Here is a 22592-nt window from a genome sequence, read left to right as displayed (position 1 = left end):
CGCTCCCGCCGCCCCACCCAGGCCGGCAGCGCCACGCCCACCGGGGGGGTCCCGGGCGGGGCCGGGGATGCCCTCCCGCGGCTGCACCACCCCCAGCCGGCGGCCCGAGGGCTTCCCGAGGCCCGGAGCCCCGCCCGCCGCCCCTCCCCCGGCCGCCGCAGGCCCGGGGCCCCGCCGCCCCTCCCCGGGCGCCGCCCGCCGAGGCCGCCTCTGCAGCTGGCCGCGCGGCCGGCCCGCGCCCGCCGCCGCGCGCTGATTGGCTGACGGGTGCCGGCGGCGGCGCTGAGTGGCCGGGCAGATTCGCTGGGTCAGGGCTGCAGAGGCGCCTGGCGCACCGGCCGGAGCGGAGCCGCGGCGCGCGCTCGCCCCGGACGCCGGCCGGCCGGCCGCCAGCCAGCCTGAGCGAGCGGCCCGGGACGTCGAGGGGGCCCGCGCGGCGCGCCAGGCGCCGCCGCCCTGGCCGCTATGTGCTCCCAGCTCTGGTTCCTGACGGACCGGCGCATCCGCGAGGACTACCCGCAGGTGCAGATCCTGCGCGCCCTCCGGCAGCGCTGCTCCGAGCAGGACGTGCGCTTCCGGGCGGTGCTCATGGACCAGATCGCCGTCACCGTCGTCGGCGGCCACCTCGGTGAGCGAGGCGGGCCCCGGGAGGGCGGGGAGGCGCGTCGGGGTCCCCGGGAGTCGGCCGGTGGGCGCGCGCACCCGGGCTTCCTCCAGCCAAGTCTCCTTCGGGTCCCCCAGACTAGCAGCCCTCCCCCGCGAGCCCTCCTTGGGTTAGAGAAAGCCCCTAACCTTGAGGGCTGCCTTTGACCACCACCGTCCGCCCTGAGGCCAAGATTTGAGAAGGGGATTCCGCGTACTTAGGGGACTTTGTTTTGGAAGGAACTCGAATTCGCCTGAAGCTGCATGGAGGTCCGAGGAAAATCAAGCTGCAAACCCCGTATTTGCAAATTCTGCTCGCATTCGTGCCCTGTCAGGATAGCTTTATAGAAACCCTCACCACATTTACGAATTGCCATTACAGTGAATGTTTTAAAAAGTTTTTCAGGAGTGTGTAAGCATGAGTAATGCACTATAGAATTATCATTCCCAAACTAGGAGCCTACATAGGGGGAGAAATTTACGACTGGAGTCCCTTCTTGAGTGTGTAAGTGGGAGAGTAGACCGTTGATGGGTTTTTAAAAACTCATCCTCCTTCCTAAAAGTGTTGAATTCTGATTCCAGAAAAGCCAAGATTTCAGGTCCAGACCATTCTGGCCTCATATTTCTCCACTGTTGTGTCCAAGAGACATTTTTGGGTAAATCGTGGTTATCATCTCTGACCCTGACCTCAAAAGGTTAACTATGTGTTTTAGATATTCTTAATATTTTTTAATACAAGCAGTCTCCTGGAACCTTTGGTTTAGGAACCCCCACTAACCTGCAGTTTGAGTGGCTTCAGCCTCTACTCTGGAAGTAACCCAGCTACTTCACTGGCGATCAGATGTGGGACTGGGGGCGGGGGGAATTTGGGCCCAGTTCAGAGTGCGTTTTTAACCATACCTGGTTAAATAAGATTATAATTTGTTACTCTTCTTTAGCAGAGGAAAGGGATTCCTTTCCCTTTCTGAACAGGTGACTTAAAGGAGTTTCGAATATGTCCTGTGTATAAGGTATCTGTTCTAGGTGTTTTATCCATAAATTTAACTAAACCCTTCATAAGTAATATCAGACTGGATAGCCCCCCTGATAAATATACTACAAGCTTTAGGTGTCATACGTTTAGTCTAAAACAGTGTGTCATCTATAAGGGGTACTGTCTGTTGAGTCTTGATTTGCTAAAACTCTTACAGTTATTTAATGTAGAATGGATTCCAGAACAAGCAGTTTGCAAATCCGGTTTCTTAGCACAGCTTTGCTGCTAACAAGTATCTTGGCTTTGCCTTGAGGAGGTCACTTAAAGTCTTTGAATCTCAGGTTTCTTGTTTATATAAAACTAAGGGTTAAGGTGGTTCTAGCTCTAAAATTGTTCAGTGGAATTATGTTATCTTTTATGATCTAGATCTAGGATATACATCTTTCTACCCCCAGCGTTAGTTTGTTTCCTCTTCATTTTATTGATTTATTTTGCAGCGTGTAAAGATGCCTTTTTTGAGGTACAGCAGTTGAAGTTCCACATCATATTTCTGTTGTAGACCCATCTGGCATTCTGTGAAGGAGTAGGGAAATTCTCTCTGTTTTGTGTCTAAAACCCCATTTGAGGAGCGCCTGGTTGGCTCAGTTGGTAGAACATGTAGCTCTTGATCTTGGGGGGTTGTGAGTTTGAGTACTATGTTGGGCATGGAGGTTACTTTTTAAAAAATTTTAAAAAACAAACCATTTTAAAGAATTGGTCCTAGAGAAAGAAAATTGTTTTCTTTTTCAGCAGGAAAACCCTTTAAACCTTTTACTTAGTGTCTTAAATTTTACAGGAATTCATGTGTGAATGTATCTCTGTCTCTTTGCAAACCAGAAGTTACTTCTTTCTAAACTACGAGAAAATAGTCGCTGGAGTAACTGCAGGCAGGCATTTTTTGAAGGAGTTTTAATCTTTTGTTAATTCAGAGATACCCAGACACAATTCATGACACGTAAAACAAATCTATCAGATCACTCTTTCTGCCATCCAAAGCAGTGATGAGATTTATTTGTCATGGGGGTGGGTTAATTGAAGCCCAAGGGGTAAGCTCTGTGTAAAGAGTGAGCTCCTTTGCTTGTTGCTGTAATCATGAAGCCCAAGGGGTAAGCTCTGTGCAAAGAGTGAGCTCCTTGCTCAGTGCTGTAATCATGACTCGAACAGGGTCTTTCAGTAATAGGCACTCAGTGAATATTTTTTTGAATGAATAAAGGTATGCGCTCTATTTCCCAGTATCTCTATCGTCAGACTACAGAAAAGCCTTGGCAATTTGCTGAGCCAAGTATTCCTCTGGAGTAAATTCTAGAACTTACTGGCTTTGAAATGCAGAAATAGTTACTGATATTAATGACATTTCCCATTTGCAAATTATTGAGGGTGAGAGCTGGGAAAGCCTTTAAGATCATCCATCCTGACCCTTTCGTTTTACTAATGAAGGACCCAACGCTCAAAGATACTCAGTGCCATCCAGCTGGTTAGCAGCTAACTACAGTTCAAGACCCAATCTAATTCCCATCTCTGGATACAGAATAAGCATGTGCGAGGGCATTTGCAGCCCATGGTACCTTTTTCCGTGGATGTGGAATTGAACTGAGTTACCTGAGGCTAGACAGTGACTTTGCAAAGTGATTTTAAAATTTAGGAAATTAGGGGCGCCTGGGTGGCTCAGTGGGTTAAGCCTCTGCCTTCAGCTCAGGTAATGATCCCAGGGTCCTGGGATGGAGGTTCACATTGGGCTCTCTGCTCAGCGGGGAGCCTGCTTCCCCTGCTCTCTCTCTGTCTGCCTCTCTGCCTACTTGTGATCTCTGTCAAGTAAATAAATAAAATCTTTAAAAAAAAAATTTAGGAAGTTAAGGCACCCCCTTTACCAAGTCTCCTTCTCGAGATTAGTGCAAGGGGGTCCATGCAGGAGTCCCTTTGGGACAGTCGGAGCAGGATATCAGCCAATTACTTAAATTCTTTCCTAAGCTTCCCTCTGTGGAGGCTAGTAGGACCCCAAATCAGAAACGAAAATTTCAGGTTCTGTCTGGAAATAGGATTCATACAAGAGATGGAAAGTTTGGGATTTAAAGATTGCAGTTATTTAAACAAGGTAATACGAGTAAGCTGAAGATGTTGTGCACATGCAAGGTTTGTGGTGAGTGATGTTGCTGCCCCAGTGTAGGTTTGCATGGGATGAGTGGGAATGGCCGCTGGGAAGAGTTAATGACCTTCGGGGGGCTGAAGCAGTCCAGCAGGGAACGCTTTCCCTTCACCCTTCTGCAGGACGTGGCATAATGAGAGCCATGCCCATCTCCATTCCTTCTTGGAAACCGCAAGTGGTTCATTCGTTCAACGGATATCTCTTAATTACTCTCTACCGTGGGCTAGTGTGGTGGTGCGCATGTCACCCAAATACACAGTCAGAGTCAAAGCAAAATACGCATGGTGTTTATCATGGACCAGGCAGAGGTCGGGGTTCTTTCTACAGATTAACTCTGTAAACATCAGTAAGGTATCTATCTGGCACGTAGTACTGACTGGCAGGACCAGTACTCAGGAATCGCAGGCTCAGCAAACTTGGTTTCCTCCCTTCCACTCCACCCCATCCGTGCACCGCCTGCCCTGACTTCACCCGAATCCCCGCGGTGCCCATCGGTCTGCTCCCTCTCCCTCACCTGGCACGCTTGCATTCATTCCTCCTTCCGCTCAGCTCACATCTCTCATCTCTCTGAGGTCTTTCTTGAGCTCCCTCCCCTCCCCTCAGGCAATCCCTTTCCCATCTGGTGCCAAGTAACGTTGTTGAAAATAGCATCCATCATATTTTATTGTAATTTATCTATTTACGAAGTTTATAGTCTCTCTCTTTCGCCCTCTCTCCCTCCCTCCCTCAACGCCTGGGAATCCCCCAGATGTGTGCTCCATAACTGGTACCCAGTAGGCCTCCGGTTAATGTTTGGATGGTTGAGTGAAGGGCCTGAGAGGCTAATTTGAAGCATAGGGGACTTTTGCCGTAATTAGGTTCTGTTTGGGAAATCATGTTTGGATGTGTGAATGTTGTTGTGATGAGCCGTTCTCTGAGGGCACAGTCACCCGTGCAAATTAAGTTCTTTGACCACCCACGGGCCTTTACAACGACAATTTCTGGTCTCAGGAAACAAGTATAGTCACAAACTCAGGGACAGGCATCAAGACCGGAAAAATGGGTCTGACCTGGAAATGAGGGTGTGTAACAGTTTGTCTCTGAGGAGCAGAATGATTCAGCATTCCTTGCCTTCCTTTCCGAGCCGAAACCTTGGTGGCCATATGGCAATTTCTAGGTCAGGTTCTTTTTTAAGTAAATTTTTATTTACTTATTTAAGATTTATTTATTTATTTTGGGGGGGTGGGCGCCTGCGAGTAGGGGGAGGGGCAGAGGGAGAGAGTCCTTTCAAGCAGATACCCTGCTGAGCACGGAGCCCTTCATTGGGGGTTCAGACCCTGGGAGATCATGACCCTAGCTGAAACCAAGAGTCAGACACCCAACCGACTGAACCACCCAGGTGCCCCTAGGTCAGGTTCTTTAAATTAAGGTGTCTGGGATACTTTTCCTTGGTTCCTTGTAGTAATCAGGTGAGTAAGATTGAAATATTTGGGTGGGGGGAATCCTAACTGAATTGGAGGAAAAGGTCATATTGCAGACTTCCAGAAGACAACAGAGGCCTCATGGAGAAGGGAAGTACTCCCGTTGCTATGTAAGCAGGCACTAGCAGACAAGGATACCATGCTAACCTAGGGCACAGAGGTCGATCTTTGACCTCTCTGCCAAAGGCCTGTGCCTGACACCCTGTAATCTGAATAAACCACCATACAGGACTAGTGGATGAGTCAGAGAGCAGATGCAGGCCCCTACCTTGTACTGTTTCTAAGCGGATATGAGTACTGAACGGATAGTCTTTACCCCGAGCGTCCTCGTTTATATCCATGGGCCAATCTCAAGGACTGAATGAAGGTGGATCGGATGTGTAGTTTATGATTCTTTTTTTTTTTAACTTTTTTAAAAAGATTTTATTTATTTACTTGACAGAGAGAGATCACAAGTAGGCAGAGAGGCAGGCAAAGAGAGGGGAGGGGGAGAAGCAGGCTCCCCGCTGAGCAGAGAGCCCGATGCGGGGCTGGATCCCAGGACCCTGGGATCATGAACTGAGCTGAAGGCAGGGGCTTTAACCCACTGAGCCACCCAGGCGCCCTTCGTTTATGATTCTTACAGTAGTTTTTAGGGTTACCTCATAAACTGTGTCGGAAAGAGTTCTAGAGCCAGTAGACTGGGATCCTGAGTAGATCTCAAAGCCTTACTTACAGATCTGGACCACCTCTTGCTGCTACCATCGCACTTCCATCAGATTGGTTAGGCTTGCCTGGTGGGAGAGGTGGAGCCATCATCAGAGATGTCCGTGTCCTGCCCATCCATCTACACCTCCTCTTTGGCCCTCCCCTTAGCAGGGAGTCCAGTGACATCCCAGTAGGGCACTGCTAGCTCACCGCACTCCACCCCCTTCTCCAGGGGCTAAGTGTGCCACCTTGCCCACTTCACTGAGAAACTTCACCTTATTACTTTAACACAAACCTACAGCGTGGTCTGAAGTTTTCCATCTATTTCTATTTGATCCTTCATTATCAAAAAGTAACTCAAGAACCTCCCCACACACACCAAGAGAAAGTGATAAATTTAAGTTACTTTGCATTGAGGAACTAACAAGAATAATGGTTCTTTATTTCTGCAACTCTGTTATTAATGCTCCAATATCTTTTACGTGCCTTGATCTTCACAACCATCCTACTTGTTCCACAGCTATTGCCTGCCCATCTCTGCCAGGCCCTGTGCTAGGTACTGGAGGTAGAATGAAGAGGACGAACACAACCTCCATCCTCATGGTTAAGATTTCCGTCATTCATTTGGTCAGCAAATACCTGCTAATTACCTGCTGTGTGTAATGTATCATTCTAGGTACTAGAAACTGACACCCAGAGAGACCGGGTGCCTCTCCAGGAAATTACAGTCTAGATGGGAGAGAGAGGATATAAACAAGATAAGTCAAATATATAGTATGTTGGTGAAAAGGGCTAAGGAGGAAAAAGCAGGGAAGGGGAATGGAAGGATAGGATGTTTCTGGAGGTAGAGGAGGGGATGCAGTTTTGGATAGGGGGGCTGGGGTGATCCTTAGCTAGGAGCTGATGTGCAAGTAAAGACCTGAAGGAGGTGAGGAAGCAAGCCATTTAGGTGCCTGGGATTAGGGGCGCCTGGGTGGCTCAGTAAGTTGTGTCTGCCTTCAGCTCAGGTCAGGATCGTGGGGTCCTGGCATTCGGCCCCACTTCAGGCTCCCTGCTCAGGGGAGAGCCTGCTTCTCCCTCTGTCCCTGCCCCCACTTCTGCTCTCTTTCTCTTCTCTCTGTCTCAAATAAATAAAATCTTTAAAAAAACCGATATCTGGGATTAGAGTAGTCTAGGGAAGAGGGAGCGACAAACCAGCCTGTGGCCAGAGCGGAGTGAACCACCAAGGGCAAGTATTAGGAGAGAAGGTCAGAAAAGTGGAGGATAGGGGGAAAAGTGCCAATGTATAGGGCCTTGTGGGTCATGGAAGGATTTTTATTTTTTATTTGTTTAAGTAGGTCCCATGCCTAGTGTGGACCCCAACATGGGGCTTGAACTTACAACCCCAAGATCAATACCTGAGCTGAGGTCAAGAGTTGGACACTTAGCCGACTGAGCCACCAGGTGCCCTGGTCATGGAAGGACTTTGTATTTTACTCTGGATGTGCTGGGAATCTGTTGAAGGGTTTTGAGCAGAGGGGGGACATCATCTCCCTTATGGTCACAGGATCATTTTGATCACAGTGTTGAGAACGGACAGATGGTAGTGAGGGCAGAGGCAGGGAGATCACTGAGGTCATTGCTACAATTCAGGTCTGGAGAGATGATAATTGTTGGATTAGAATGATTTCAGGGGAGGAGGTGCATAGTGGCTGGATTTTGGATAAACTTAGAAGACGAAGTTGTCAGGACTTGCCTGACATCAGATGTTGGATGTTCAGGAGGACTCCAGTGTGTCTGTCCTGAGTAGCTAGAAGAATAATGTGCCATTTACGCATATGGAAAGGGTATAGGAGTAGGTTTGGATAGGTGGTGAGGATCAGGATTGAGTCCGAGATGCCCGTGAGACATCCAAGTGGGAAATGTCATGTAGGCAGTTTCATCTTGCTGGGGATATAGAGCAAGCCGTGGCCTGAAGATATCCAAAGTAAAAGCATCTGCAGACACCTGGCAAGGGAATGCCTCCAGATAGAAGAGAGAAGAGGTCCAGGGACTGAGCAGCCGGCAAAGAATCCTCAGTATATGGGATGAAGAAATCCAGGAGTGAGTGGCATCTTGGAAGCCAAGTGGAGAAAGTAGTCAAAGAGGGAAGACGTGATCAGACGGTGTCAGGTTTTGCTGGTTGATCAAGTCAGATGAGGGGTGAGAATGGACCACTGGATTTAGCAATGTGGCCTTAGCGTCGGGTGTCCCTGAGAAGTCTCATGACGTAATGGAAACCAGGGAATACACAAGGTTTTAAAGAGTCTTGTAAAGGGAAGGCGAGAAATGCATTGATAGCCAGCTGGAAGCTGAATTGTGTTTCTCCCCCCAATTTTCTCTCTCACTCTGCCTTCTGAGGTTACAGCAAGAAGGCAGCTGTCTGCAAGCCAGGAGCAGGGCCCTCACCAGAACCCAGTCATGCCAGCACCCTATCAGACTTCCAGTCCCTAGAACCAGGAGAAATAAATGTCTCTCTCTCTCTCTCTTTTTTTTTTTTTTTTAAAGATTTTATTTATTTATTTGACAGAGAGAGACCACAAGTAGGCAAAGAGAGAGAGAGAGATGAGGAAGCAGGCTCCCTGCTGAGCAGAGAGCCTGATGCGGGACTCGATCCCAGGACCCTGAGATCATGACCTGAGCCGAAGGCAGTGGCTTAACCCACTGAGCCACCCAGGCACCCGAAATAAATGTCTCTTGCTCAAGCCACCCAGTCTGTGGTATTTTGTTACAGCAGCCTGAGATGACTCAAACCTTGCTCAGATGGGAGATGGGTTTGGGAAGTTTTTCTTGAAGACGAGAGAAATAACAGCATGTTGTATGTTGCGTGAATGATCCAATGGTGACAAATTGATGATGCAGGGGAAAGAGGTGAATCGTCCAAGCACTGTTTGAAGTGAGTGAGAGGGGTTGGGATCTATTGCATATTTTCAAGGAATTAACCTGAGCTAGGAGCAAGGGCACTTCAGCTGTTCTAAGAGAGAAGGTAACCTATAAGACCCAGGTGCGGGCAGGTAGGCAGATGTGCTTGTGGGAGCTTGTAGAGAAGTTCCTTTCTGATTGCTTCAGTTTCTCTCCTCGTAGTAGGAAGAGGGAGAAGGAGAGGGAGGGAGGAAGTAGCAGGATGAAAAGTGAAATCGTTGTCTTGGGTCAGGGAGAACGAATGGACTGGGGAAATAGGGTGCTTGCCAGGCGGCAGGAAGGATGCCCTTGAGACCAGTCAGCAGGTCTGTGTGTTGTTTTCTCCGTATTCCATTGCGCAGGAGGGCACACGAGGTAGTCTGAGTTTGTTGGATCGGTCTAACCAAGGACATGGTTTAGCCAAGCAAGGAACAGGTACAGGATCTGAGGACGTACCGTCGGTTTGCAGATACATGCTATGGTGTCCAAATGTGGACTTGAAATAGGTTAAGAGGGGAAGTGAGGGACAGTGCAAAGGCGGGGACCCATGCACGGTAGTTCCTGGAATCAAAGATAGTAAGCCAGAAAGGGAGGAGACAGTGACTAGAATTATGATGAGTGCATGAAGTCTGGAATCACCCAGAGTCGTGGCTGAGGCTGGGTGGTGGATAGCATCCTTGGAGGAAATGAGGTCAGGAAAGGGACCTGGGCATTGGAAGAATTTTGCCCAGAGATATATCTCTCTATATATATATACACACACATACACACACACACACATATTTATGATTTTATTTATTTATTTGACAGAGAGAGAGGGACGGCGAGAGAGGGAGCAGAAGCAGGGGGAGTGGGAGAGGGAGAAGCAGGTTTCCTGCTGAGCCCAGAGCCTTATGGGGGGCTCGATCCCAGGACCCTGGGATCATGACCTGAGCTGAAGGCAGAGGCTTAACGACTGAGCCACCCAGGCGCCCCTGCCCAGGAATGTTGAAATCACCACCAGCTGTGACAGCATGGGGGGCCCCTGAGTCAGGAGCTAAAGCTCCAGGGATGGAGGTGGGTGGCTGGGGTTCCTGATGACTTGCACAAGGAGAGTGATGACAGCCCGGCCCAGAGTTTTAGGGGAGGGAGAGGAGGATAGCCTGGAAGCCACGGTGAAGAGCAAGGAGCATCTCTCCCACTGGCAGGCTCAGGAATCCCAGCGGCCAGGGAGAGAGAACAACCACAACTGGGAAGGGACACTGGGGAAGCATCGTTACTGGGGAGAGCCGGGGGTCAGCTGCACTCAGGAGAAGAAGGCAAAGGGAACACTCACCAGAAAGGTCAAGGATAGGGGATTTGCTGCCCCTTGCATCCCAGAGGGGAGTGCAAAGGGGAGAAGGAGTGGAAGAAGGGAGCAGAAAAGACAATGTCAGAGCCAGGTGGGGTTTAGCATCTAGCGAAATGAGGCTGCCTTGGAGACTGGAGTCTTGGGTGATCAATATACGAAAGGGATAAGAGGTTTGCTGAGCTTTGTCTTCATGGTTGCAAGGAAGCTGGTGTTGGTAGGATGGGGGGGTGGGATGGGGATTGGGCGACAGTTGCCAAGTTCTGGGACTCTTCCATTTGACAGAAGAGGAAACTGATCCCCGGAGAGGCGTGTGTCTTGCCAAGTTGTTAAATGACAATAAGGAATTAAGTCAAGTCTCTGACTTGGAGGCCAGTGCTTTGTCCATTTCCCCATAATTGGCTTTCAGCTCAAGTCAGCTCAACCTCTTGCAGTGCCTTTATAAATACATGCACCCTGAGATATCCCTCAGCTCAGGGCTTTGAAGATGCCAGGCCTTGACTGTGGATTTCTTTCCGAAAGGTAGATGTTATGCATTTATTTGTTTTACATATTTCTTCTGAGCCCAGAGGAACCATGAGTCAATATCTCCTTTCTGAAACTTTCCGTGGTTCTCTCTCAGAGATTATCCTGAACTGCTCCCTCCTCCTCTGCCATCCCCGTACCCTGATTCAGACGCCTGTCAGACCACTTCTCATAATGTGTTAGAATCAGTCGCCCCCTCTCCCCACCCCCTGCCCAAACCAGACTGCTAATTGCCGAACACCCAGGTGCTCTGCACATGTCAACAGCATTCATCACAGTTGTGTGTGGTCTTTCTTCTTCAATTCCAGGGATCACCCCTCCAGCCCCATGCCCAGCCTTCAAGATGGCACCTGTTCCTCAGCTGTCGTGGCCCTTCCATGTCACTGTTGCCCTTACCATTTGGCCTCCAGCCCCATGCCCAGACTTCAAGATGGCGCCTGTTCCTCAGCTGTCGTGGCCCTTCCATGTCACTGTTGCCCTTACCATTTGGTGGCCCTGGGGCCCACATATGCATGGCAAGCGGGAGGGGCCAGGAAATTACTACCACGCCGCTGGAGCAGCTTTCAACCAAAGACAGTGGGTGTATAAAAATTACCGGTGGCCGGCTTCCTCTCCCCTTGGGTGGGATGGCTGAGACGTGTGCCCTAAACCATTGCTTGTTGTCGTGAGTAAGCCCCAGTTGCCAAGGGGGTCCCTCTCTGGACAACACCTCCTGTCTTGGCCACATCGTCTCTTCCACCCCCCACCTGGGTTTGCTGAAATTACCACTCTAATAATAAACTTCCTGCACTTCTCTCGGGGAGTGCTTCTGGCGTACCCCCTGAACTGACCCTGGACTTGGCCCGGAGTAGGAGCTAGATAAATATTTACTGAGCAGATGTGTTGAGCGATGGACTGAATGCATCTTTAGGTTGTGTCTGTATGTCCATAAGGAGACAAATTCCTTGTAGGCACAGATCACCTCGTTCATCCTGGTATCCCTGCTTAATAGTGTGTCTGACTCAGCCCAACAGTTCAATAAAGTTTGAAGTGAATTAAATGACCTGAAAACAGCAGTTGGTGGGGAACAAAAGGGGCCACATAGTGACTGTGGGTTTTAATGAGGTGGAGATAAGATTTCTTTGGGCAGTGAAACAAAGAGCTTTAAAAGGAAGGAGGAGTGCTGATAGCATGTACTCCCTAAAAATAAAAATAACTTCCTTAGGAGAAAGTGGGGGTAGGGTGGAAGGCAACCAGGGGAAACCTGGAGCATCCCTGAGACGCGAACCGGATCGTGTTTCAAATGGCACATCTTCACAGTGTGACGAGGTAATGCTGAGCTGTCCTTGCCTTATCCACTTACTCTGTTTATACTCTCGCCTCCTTTCTGACAACTTGCAGAGAGTGTCCCTGCCAGCCACTGTCGCACGGTCCTGTGAGAATAGAGGGGTTCTAAATGCTGCCAGGAGTGTGGTTCTTGCTGGCTGTCTTGCCATCATGTCCTGTGCTTTTCTTACTTCTGTCTTTCTTTTTAAAAAAAATATTTTATTTATTTATTTGACAGGCAGAGATCACAGGTGGGCAGAGGGGCAAGTAGAGGCAGAGGGGGAAGCAGGCTCCCTGCTGAGCAGAGAGCCCAATGTGGGGCTCGATCCCAGAACCCCAAGATCATGACCTGACCTGAAGGCAGAGGCTTAGTCCACTGAACCACCCATGTGCCCCTGATTTTCTTATTTCTTCTGCTTGCTCTGTACGTGAAGGTTTTTTCCTAGTGCACTAGAAACTGGTTTGCTTTTGAAGCTTTCTCTTGTGAAGCAGGGGTTGTGTGTGCGTGTGCGTGCATATGTGTGTGTGTGTGTGTGTGTGTAGGCACAGGGGCCAGGAGGACAGTGACCCCTCATGCCTCAGTTCCTCGTTAGCATGGAGACTTGCAGAGTCAGATCTGTTGCAGGGATCCATATGACAAGAAATCTTTCATTTATTTATTTACCTAATTAAAAAAAAAAGATTGAGTGGAGAGAGCAGAGCAGAGAGGACAGAGGACAAGGAAGAGAGAAACTCTAAGCAGACTCGGAGCAGAGTGCAGAGCCTGATGCAGGGCTCCGTCTCCCAACCCTGAGATCACAACCTGAGCCAAAACCAAGAGTTGGGGGCTTCACCAACTGCGTCTCCCCAGTGTCCTTAAATTTTTTTTTTTTTTTAAGTAATCTCTATACCCAGTGTGGGGCTTAAACCCACAACTCTGAGATCAAGAGCCACATGCTCTACTGACTGAACCAGTCAGGTGCCCTGAGAAATTTTTCATTTAAACGAGGTAAGAGGTGTGAAAGGTCTCAGTAGAGTACCGAAAACACAACAGGTGCTCCATAAAAATTCTCAACCAGTTTCTGATCTGAGTGTCTGCCCTGTGGACTATCCGTATATTTTCTGTTTCCTTCTATGGGTATGAAGGATTGAGGATGGTCCTTAAGTTTTAGAGCTCTACTTTCTAAGAGTGATTTGCTTCTTTCTAAAGCTATTTCTTGGTATTACAGAGTACATTTCTTTGCTGTTGTATGTACAATGTGAAAGTCTAGTTTTGTAGAATTAATTTAATTTGATACATGAGGTAGAAAAGAACAGGCCCAGTTCTGTGAGAAAAGTCCCATTTTTCCAGGGCGCTTGGGTGGCTCATTCATTAAGTGTCTGCCTTTGGCCCAGGTCATAGTCCCAGGGTCCTGGGTTCGCGCACTGTGTTGGACTCCCTGCTCAGCAGGAAGCCTGCTTCTCCCTCTCCCATTTCCCCTGCTTGGGTTTCTTCTCTCTCTGTCAAATAAATAAATAAATAATCTTTAAAAAAAAAAAAAGTCCCATTTTTCTATCTTGTTTTTAATGTAGTACAATATTTCCAAATATAAATAACAGTTCAAAAGAACATGAGAATATAATGAACCATGAAAGTAGATTATTCTTTTTAGAAGTAATACGGAAAAAATATTGTTGTGGCTTCAAATGGTTGATTTTGACTGGATTGGCCATTGGTCCCTGTACTAATTAGTTTATGGTCTGATATTTTTCATTGTCTTACCGACCTGTTTTGGGACAGAGTGATATAGTTAAAAAAAAAAAAAAAAAGTGGCTTGAGGCAAAATAGTATATTTCAAGTCCAGCCTAGGAGTCTGGGAGACCCCAAATAATATTCCAGAAACAGCTCTGCTCCCTTCCTCTTGCCCTGTTCCCCACGACAAGGTGATGCCCACTGGGCACTAGTCACATGAGATCCCTTGTTCTCTGAGGCCATGAGCCTCTCATTGCTGAGCGCTTTCCCTACAAGCAGCTGCAGCCAAGCAGAGCCTTGCCCGCCCGCATGGCCTGCATCAGCTCTTCACTCCCTTGGCTTAAGGCCTGTAGACGGCAGTGAAAATGTTAAGGACTCCGGGAAAGGTGACACATTTAAGCCACATCCTGTATTAAGTTCGTCAGGTCCTTTCCTGAGAGCAGATAGGGATGGGACAAGGGGGAGCCATTACTAAGTGGCTCAAGGTCTCAGAACTCGGCAGCAGGTTTGCCAAGAGCCAACCTCACACCCAAGTTGTCCTTGGCCGTGGCTGTGTGGATCCGCAGTTCGTGTGGGTGCCACGCAAGAGTGGCTGCCTCTTGTCCCCTACTTCTCGAAGTGGTGATGTCCCTAGGAGTAGGTGGCAAAGAGAACAGGGATGAACGGGGCAAGCAAAGATACCCACGGCAGGGATGCCGGCACCGTGAACACGGGCAGAGGAGGACTGTGCAGATCTGTTCCTGGGCCTGGCCTGGCCCTCAGCTCAGAGCTGGAAGCCGGCATGGTCAGAGCCCACACCTGTCTGGTTGGTATAGAGCCTCGTCGGCCCGTCTTTAACCCATTCCATTCTTCATTTATTGAAGGCTTCAGTTGGAATGAGCCAGGCCCAAAGATTTACCTTTGGAGGAGAGAGATGAAGTTCTGGTAAGATTTCCTAGGTGTCTGTGAACCTGCTTGGGGCTGAGCTGTCTCCGTCCACCTGTGGCTGGTATTTCCTGAAGCGACTGAATTCTTCTCTTCCCATTTAGAAGTTTAACTGTTCGTCTGTGGCCTCATGTTGGGACTTGAAAGCCACACGTTTCTGCTGCTTCTCATTTCTCTAGGTCACTTTTCTGTTGCAAAGCCATCTTTCTCATCAGGTGGTGCAAGCCTCCCCAAGCTGTTCCCCACCCCCACCCCTCTCCCCTGCTCGGTGGAGTGTGTGTGCCGTGGCGACGCCAGCCCCCGACGTGTGGACGGCTCTGGAGAGTTTCCAGAGCAGATTTGCACATATCCCTGCATCCCTTGATGTCGTCCTGGGCTGTTGCTTCTGCCCTGAGTGTTTACTCACCGTTCTCACCCACTGGAATACTTTTCTTTCATTCTCTGCCTATCAGTTTTGAGGATGCTAATACAGGGTTTGCTTTTTTTTCCTTTTATATTCTTTTCTCCGTGTGCTGTCAGTGGCAAAGGAACAAAGCCCGTACACGTGATGCTGTTTTCCGATGGCAAAGTGAAGATGACCTCAATGCTCTCCATAAGTCATCCCTGAGAGTTACGTTCCAGTCCCTTGGGCTCCCACTGTCTGCAGAAGTTCTGGAAACAGCGTATCTTAATGATAACACCTGCCCCCTTGGGTTGAATTGACCGGAACATCTAGAATGGGAGGAAAGTGTGCAAGTTACATCCGTAGAGTAGTTTTGTGATTTTGGTTTCTTTCTTTGCTTCCTTTTGTTTTGTTTTGCTTCCTGTTTTTGTATGGACATGATTCATCCCCCCAACCCGTGGAGAAATAGTAACTTTTCCTCTTATCTTTGTGTTCTCAGAATTTGGTTGCATAGCCCATTGCTTATGGAATAGAAGACACTGAGCTTAAAGCCTATCTATAAGATGGTTCTGACACTGTTTAAAAGGTTTTCTTTAGAGCCTTTTAAAGACTTCTTTAAGGTTCCCTGAGTCCAGCCAAATCATCCCCTGAACTCACTTCTCATTGCCCTTCCCATCCCATTTCTGGTCTCCGTGGTTCCAGATCTGTCTCCCTGTGGCTTCTGGACAGTTCAGCAAACATCAGGTACCCGTCGTGCCCGTGGCACTGTTCTGGGGGCTGGAGACACAGAAGCGAACTGACAGAGAAAACCATACTCATGGATAGCTGTGTCTCTTGGGGTCAGAGAAGACAAGCCAAGTAAGTCTTCTGCATGGAAGCCCTACAGACACTTGAAGACTGAACTCCCGGGCCTCCAGGTCTTCACTTCAAGCTCGTGCTCCCAGTTTACCAGTGAAATACAGCTCAGGTCCTTTCGCCACAGGGACCAGTTATCTTTGGATGCATTCTACTTTTGATTGATAGCGAATTGATTTTTAATAGATTGGATTTTTTTTTTTTTGGAAGATTTTTGTTGTGGTTATAAAGGCAATATGCACTCGGAGATGTTTTGGAAACTACAGATAAGTATAAAACAGGAAATCACCTGTCATTCCCATTACCCTTTGTTAAAATACTGGTCTATTTCCTTTTAGTCTTTTCTAACTTGTATTTGTCATTTTGTGTCCTTTTTTTTTTTCTACTTATCATTGGCATTTTTGCACTCATTATATTCATAGAAATCATTCAAGTGGTTACATAATTTTTCAGACCAATTTTTATCTTTTTTTTTTTTTTTTTTTAAAGTAGAACCTCTGTGCCCAGCGTGGGGCCGGTACTCAGGACCCCGAGATCAAGAGTCTCCTGCTCTACTGACTGAGCCAGCCAGGCATCCCTCCAGACAGACTTTTAAAGGTTAAGTCCTAAAAGACTAGTAAGGAGCCCATAAGTGAACTACTCTGCTTCCTTTTCCTGACATCTCCAGCCTCCTGACCCACTACCCTCTGAGTAATACTTGGGCTCCGTGGAAGAAAGGTGCAGGACTCTATTACCTATTTCCTGTGGCTTCTTCTGACTTGGATTATTGTCAATACGCTGCTTTTCCTTCTTCCCCCTGTTCATTCTTTTGTGTTTCTTCATGATCGTGCTCTGCCCGTCTGTGGGGAGTGTGGCATTGACCGTGGCTTTCTCGTTACAGCAGGATTTCCAGGGCCACCTTCAAGGCTGTCTTCTGCTAGGTTTAGTCTTGAGGAGTCGGCTGGAAGCAGTTCTCCTGGCGGGACTGGCCGGCGGCCAGCATGGAGCTCACTCTTGTCCTTCGATTGCAGGCCTGCAGCTGAACCAGAAGGCGCTCACCACTTTCCCCGACGTGGTGCTCGTGCGGGTGCCCACCCCCTCGGTGCAGTCGGACAGTGACATCACAGTCCTGCGCCACCTGGAGAAGCTGGGCTGCCGCCTGGTCAACCGCCCGCAGAGCATTTTGAACTGCGTCAACAAGTTCTGGACGTTCCAGGAGCTGGCTGGCCACGGGGTTCCCATGCCAGACACCTTCTCGTACGGTGCGTGTCCTTGGGATTGGAGCGGACCTTCCCAAACCATCCTGCCTCTCTGTCTTTTCTCTCCCCGAAAGCCCTCTAGGGTCTTGTTGATTTACAGCGGGTCGGGATTCAGCCTCTCAAGTCCTTAACATGGTTGCTCCCTCTGTCTTTTAACTCACCGAGGCTGTGCGTGTGTGGGGTACGCACCATGTGCCGGTGCCATGCGAGGTGCTGGGCTAGGGCGGTAAGTGACAGTGTCCTGCCCTGGAGGCGCTCCCCACTCATCAGAGCCTGGGGTTGGGGGTGGTCAGTGAACAAATAGGCAGTGTCAGGACAGTAAGTGCCATGATGCGTTAGTGCAAGGTGGTACGGGATATACGGACCGTGTATATCATATATACCATATATATCACTTCTCAGCCTTTTGTGTGGGATATATGCAGCTTCGGAGACATTGAGGGAGGCTTATTCAGAGAGAATAGCAAAGCTCAGCTGAAGTTATCCCGGGGAAGCAGCTGGGGTAGGGGGGTAACCCAAGCAGAGAGCGGAATGTAGATCAACCTAGAGTCAAGTGAGAACGTGACTGATGGGTAGTATTTTGAGTAGTTTGTAGATAGATGGGAGATGGAGCCGAGATGTAAGAGGAGCTTATATGGTGTATGAAGTAGATAGGGCAAATCCAGAGACTTCCAGGGTGGTGGCCTGATCAGAGTGCAGGATATCGCTTTGGCTGCCCAACAAGGAAGGAATCAGACAGGGCGGAGTGGAGACAAGGTATGTGGTGGCAGGCTTTTTAAGCTGTCCAAGTGAGCCATGATAGTCTTAACTGGCAGAGGGTTCATAGTCAGGATGAAGATAAGAGATCCAGGAATTACAAAGGAGATCGCAGTAACAGGACGTGAAGACTGGCCAGATCTGAGGGTGTAGAAGGAATCCAGAGTGACTCCAGTTTCTGGTTTGGGCAGCCAGAGGGGACAGCAGTCAGTCACTGAGACCAGAGACACAGAAGAGGAGAAGCAAGTTCGTGGGCAGGGTGTGAGGGGTTATCCGGCAGAGATGATTTCAGTTTGGGGCACGTTCTTTTTGAGGCATCTATAGGATAAGCAAGGAAGACTGTTCCTTAGGCAGCGGATGAGTGGATCTGGAGCTCCTGGAGCCTAAGGAAATGGTTTTGGAAATGTTCATGACGTTAAGTGAAGTCGTCGAGAATAGATGAGATTGCTCAGAAGAATATACAGAATGAAGAGAGGGCTTAACTGGACACCTTTTCATGGCGAGTTTTATGTACATTTTACCACAGTAAAAACGAAAACTCAGTGAGAGGGTTCAAGAGGGAACCCTGGAGAGACTGGGTCAAGGAAGAGGAAGGTATGCAGGAGACCAAGCAGGAGCAGCTGGAGAGGTGAAGAGGGAAAGGAGAGATGACAGATGCCAATGGAAAGAACATTCCGGGGAGGATCGTATAATTCAAAGTGTTGTCTGGTTCTGAAAGGACAAGGAACATAAGCGCTGGGATGTGTGTTGGATCTAGCCACAGGGACTCGGCGAATACAGCTGCAGTTTAGTGATGGGGAGACGGCCCAGACTGTCAAGGGCGAGGGAATGAATGAGAAGTGAGAAAATGCAAACCTGTTTGAGTAACTTGATGGTAGGGATACAAGCTTGTGATTAAGGGGTGAGGCAGGGGCAAGGAATAGGGATTTTGTTTGTTGAAGATGGGAGAGAACGGGGCATGTTTAAAATGGCGATGGGTGGGGCACCTGGGTGGCTGAGTCGTTCGGCATCTGCCTTCGGCTCGGGTCATGATCTTGCAGTCCTGGGATCGAGCCCCGCATCAGGCTCCCTACTCAGCGGGGAGCCTGCTTCTCCCTCTCCCATCCCCCCTGCTTGTGTTCCCTTTCTTGCTGTGTCTCTCTTTGTCAAATAAATAAATAAAATCTTTAAAATAGATAGGTAGATAGGTAGATAGATAATCGCTTCTCAGCCTTTTGGCTAAGATCAAGTGTAGATAGATAGGCAATTAAAATGGTGATGGAGGGGCGCTGGATGGCACAGTCGGTTAAGCATCCGACTTTTGGTTTCAGCTCAGGTCATGATCTCAGGGTCATGAGATCAAGCCCCATGTCAGGCTCCATGCTCAGTGCGTAGTTTGGTTGAGCCTCTCTCCCTCTGCCCCTCCTGCTCATGCTCTCTCTCACAAATACATCTTTAAAAATAAATAAAATGGTGATGAAACTGGGAACTGGGAGGTTGAAGACCCATCAGAGAGAGCACACTTAACGATACAAGATCCCCAGGAAGGTGAGAGGAAAAGGGGTTTAGAGCACAGGTGCAGGGACAACCTTGGATAAGAAAGAAGACCCCTCCTTCACTGTTTTATAGGGAAGGGAAAAAGGATAGCTGGAGATCAGGAAGCTGGGAGTGCCCTTTTCCTTTTTAAAGATTTATTTATGGGGTACCTGGGCGGCTCAGGTGGTTAAGCGTCTGTCTTCAGGTCATGATCCCAGGGTCCTGGGATTGAGCCCTGCTTCGGGCTCTCTGCTCGGCGGGAGGCCTGCTTCCTCTCTCATGCCCCCTGCTTGTGTTCCCTCTCTCGCTGCCTCACTCTGTCAGCTAAATAAATAAAATCTTCAAAATATATGTAACGATTTATTTATTTATTTAAGAGAGAGTAGGGGGAGGGGCAGAGGGAGAGCATCTCCAGCAGCCTCCCTGCTGAGTGTGAGTGCAAGATCTCAGGGCCCATGAGACACTTAGCTGACTGAGCCACCCGGGCGCCCTAGGAACTCCCTTCTGATCATGTGTACTCTTTGTGCAGATGCCCCTGATGATGGACACAGCCTCATTGTGGTTGTCCGTCATTAACACTGCTGAACCGCAGCCATTTTACTGGGGAAAATTCCTGCCCTGCCTGTAGGGCGGGTAGGAAGCTTACATGAGCTAGAGCGGGTGAGGCCTTTGCCACAGTCACGTACTTGATCAGTGTTGTTTTCTTTATCTCTCTACTCCCACGGATGTTACAGGTGCAAAGTCCATGTCTATCGGATGGCACGGGTCTGAGTTGCTTTAATCAGAGGTACCTGAGGCCCTCAAAGAGTTCGCACAGAGGGGCCGCGCGGGGCGGACATCAGCCTGACCTTCCCTGACTTTCCCCTTCTCTTGGCAGGTGGGCACGAAGACTTTTCAAAGATGATCGATGAAGCTGAGCCCCTGGGCTACCCGGTCGTGGTGAAGAGCACTCGAGGACACCGGGGTCAGTGCCGCGCCTCCCGGCCTCCCTTGGGGCTACTCTCCTGCTGGCTCATCAGGCGCGGCCCAGCGCTGCTTAGAGAAGTGGAGCGCCCCCTCATGGGGCTCGCGGTGTTATCTGTCTCCCGTCCCCTCCTCGCTGCCCCCACTGTCCTTGCTACCTCAGACCCTTCTTGTTTCACTCCCTGGACTCCTGACTTGACTCTGAGTGGTCTCCCTAGTCCTGGTGTCAGTGTGTCCTCTTTTCTTAGGGAGTCATTTCTCTGAGACATCTGTTTGCCTTACTCCCTCACTAAAAAGCTCTTCTAAGAGCCTTTTTGCCTCTTGGACAAGGTCTGTGTTCGTTGCCATCGCCCTGAGGCCCGGTAGCTTCATCCTTCCTGTGCAGCCTGCATCAGCCTTTGCCACGTGCCCTCTCCGTCGTCCACTGTCGACTACTTCGCTAGCTGGACCACGTATTGTCTTTAAACCTCTGCCCTCTTCCCTCTGCTGGCAGTGGCGTCTTCCTCTGGCCTCTAGTGAACCTCTGCTCCCACATAAGGGCCTGCTGGCCTCCCCCTCCACTGTTGTTTCTTTCCCCTCCACGTGCCTGGTCCTCTTCTCTCCCCACCAGCTCTGCCTTTGTGTTTCTGTGGTGCTCGGTCCATGGCTCTAGCACGGCACTGTCCGTTACGACAGTTCCAAGTGCATACGCGTCTCCCCCTGGCTGGCAGGGTGCTGCTCAGGGGCGGGAATCCGGTCCAGGGCCTCTTGGTCCCCGGGACCTGCTGCAGAACTCGGTGCAGAGCAGGGACTGGTGACGGAGAGGAGCTCGCATGCAGCAGGAAGCTCTCCCGCAGCCTGGGAGCAGGTCCCCCCCCACCGCCCGATGCGACTTCCACGCTCAGGGCATCTGCAGTGAGGGGAGGCCCCCGAAACAGACACGTGATGAGCAGTTCCTGTGCCGTAGGGGATGGGGCAGTGAGATGAACTAGACTCAGTCCCTGCTCTCAGGGAGCTGCAGTGTGCAGGGAGTAGAGACGGTCACATCACAGGGTGATCACCTCCCTGGCAGGCTGGTCCAGCACCTGCTTGCGCTGGACAGAGGCCACGTGGCGGAGAAGGCCTCCCTGGAGGAGGAGGAGACTGAAGTTGGAGAGTGGAATTCAGACTGGAGGAAGTGAGTAAGCGAGCGTATGGAGGCAGGTGTGAGCAAAGTCACCCGTGGGAGCCAAAGGGTCCCGTTGAGGAGAAAGGAATGAGTTTCAGGGGCAAGGGGGGCCCTTAATGCTATTCAGTAGATATGCTACAGTGCTCAAGTTCAATGTCTAGTTTTTTTTTATTGTGCTAAAGTATACATAACTGAGAATTCAACTAATGTTTATTGAGTGCCCACAGAGTGCCAGGCCCTGTTGTAGACCCTGGGGATACAGATAGGAACAAAACAAAAACTGTCCTCAGAGAGCTCCCATTGTAGAAGGGTAAAACCGACAATAAATGGAAATTAAATAAAATACATGGTATTTTCAAACATTAAATATTGAGGTGTGGGGCGCCTGGGTGGCTCAGTCAGTTAAGCATCTGACTCTTGATTTCGGCTCAGGTCATGATCTCAGGGTCATGACATTGAGTCCTGCGTCAGGCTCTGTGCTGAGTGTGGAGCCTGCTTAAGATTCTCTCTTTCCTTCTCTCCCTCTGCCCCTCTCACTCCCACTTGATTTCTCGCTCTCTCTCAAAATATAAAAATAAAAAAAATTTAAAAATTGAGATGTAATTCACATAACAAACAGTTCACCATTTTTAAGTGTACAATTTAGTGGATTTTAGTATATTCACTATCGTGTCCAATCATAGCCATTATCTAATTTCAGAATATTTTCATCCCCCCGAAAAACCCCTGAACCTAATAGGGGCCAGTCACACTTGCCTCCCCTGGACCCTGGCAACCACTCATCTACTTTGTGTTTCTATGGATTTGCCTATTTTGAACATTTCTTATCAGAGAATCATCCAGTATGTGACCTTTTGTGTCTGGCTCCTTCTGCTTAGCATGATGTTTTCATGGGTCATTCATGTTGTGGTGTAGATCAGTCCTGCATTCCTTCTTATCCCTCCCTAATAACCTGTTGTATGGCTTGCCCACATTTGTTTATCTGCTCGTGAGCTGGTGGACATCTGAGTTTTTTCCATTGTGGCTTTATCAATAATGCTGCTGTAAACATATATTTTCCTTTCTCGTGGTTATCTATCTA

At 49.2% G+C, this 22592-nt stretch overlaps 1 protein-coding gene across 1 annotated transcript; it reads left to right on the top strand.

The window, feature by feature from the left end:
- The first annotated feature begins 318 nt into the window (after window positions 1–318).
- LOC309858567 (N-acetylaspartylglutamate synthase A-like) lies at window positions 319–22306 on the top strand. The gene is made up of 3 exons (XM_082751280.1): window positions 319–628; window positions 16903–17133; window positions 20279–22306. Exons 1-3 carry the CDS (start codon window positions 466–468, stop codon window positions 20626–20628), a joined length of 744 nt encoding a protein of 247 aa, XP_082607406.1. The 5' UTR covers window positions 319–465; the 3' UTR covers window positions 20629–22306.
- The last annotated feature ends 286 nt before the right edge of the window (window positions 22307–22592 follow it).

This window comes from Mustela nivalis (assembly GCF_964662115.1).
Source record: "Mustela nivalis genome assembly, contig: HAP1_SCAFFOLD_2808, whole genome shotgun sequence".
Classification (NCBI taxonomy): domain Eukaryota; kingdom Metazoa; phylum Chordata; class Mammalia; order Carnivora; family Mustelidae; genus Mustela; species Mustela nivalis.
The sequence above is the reverse complement of the archived record's forward strand: the minus strand, read 5'-3'. Positions and strand labels throughout refer to the sequence as shown.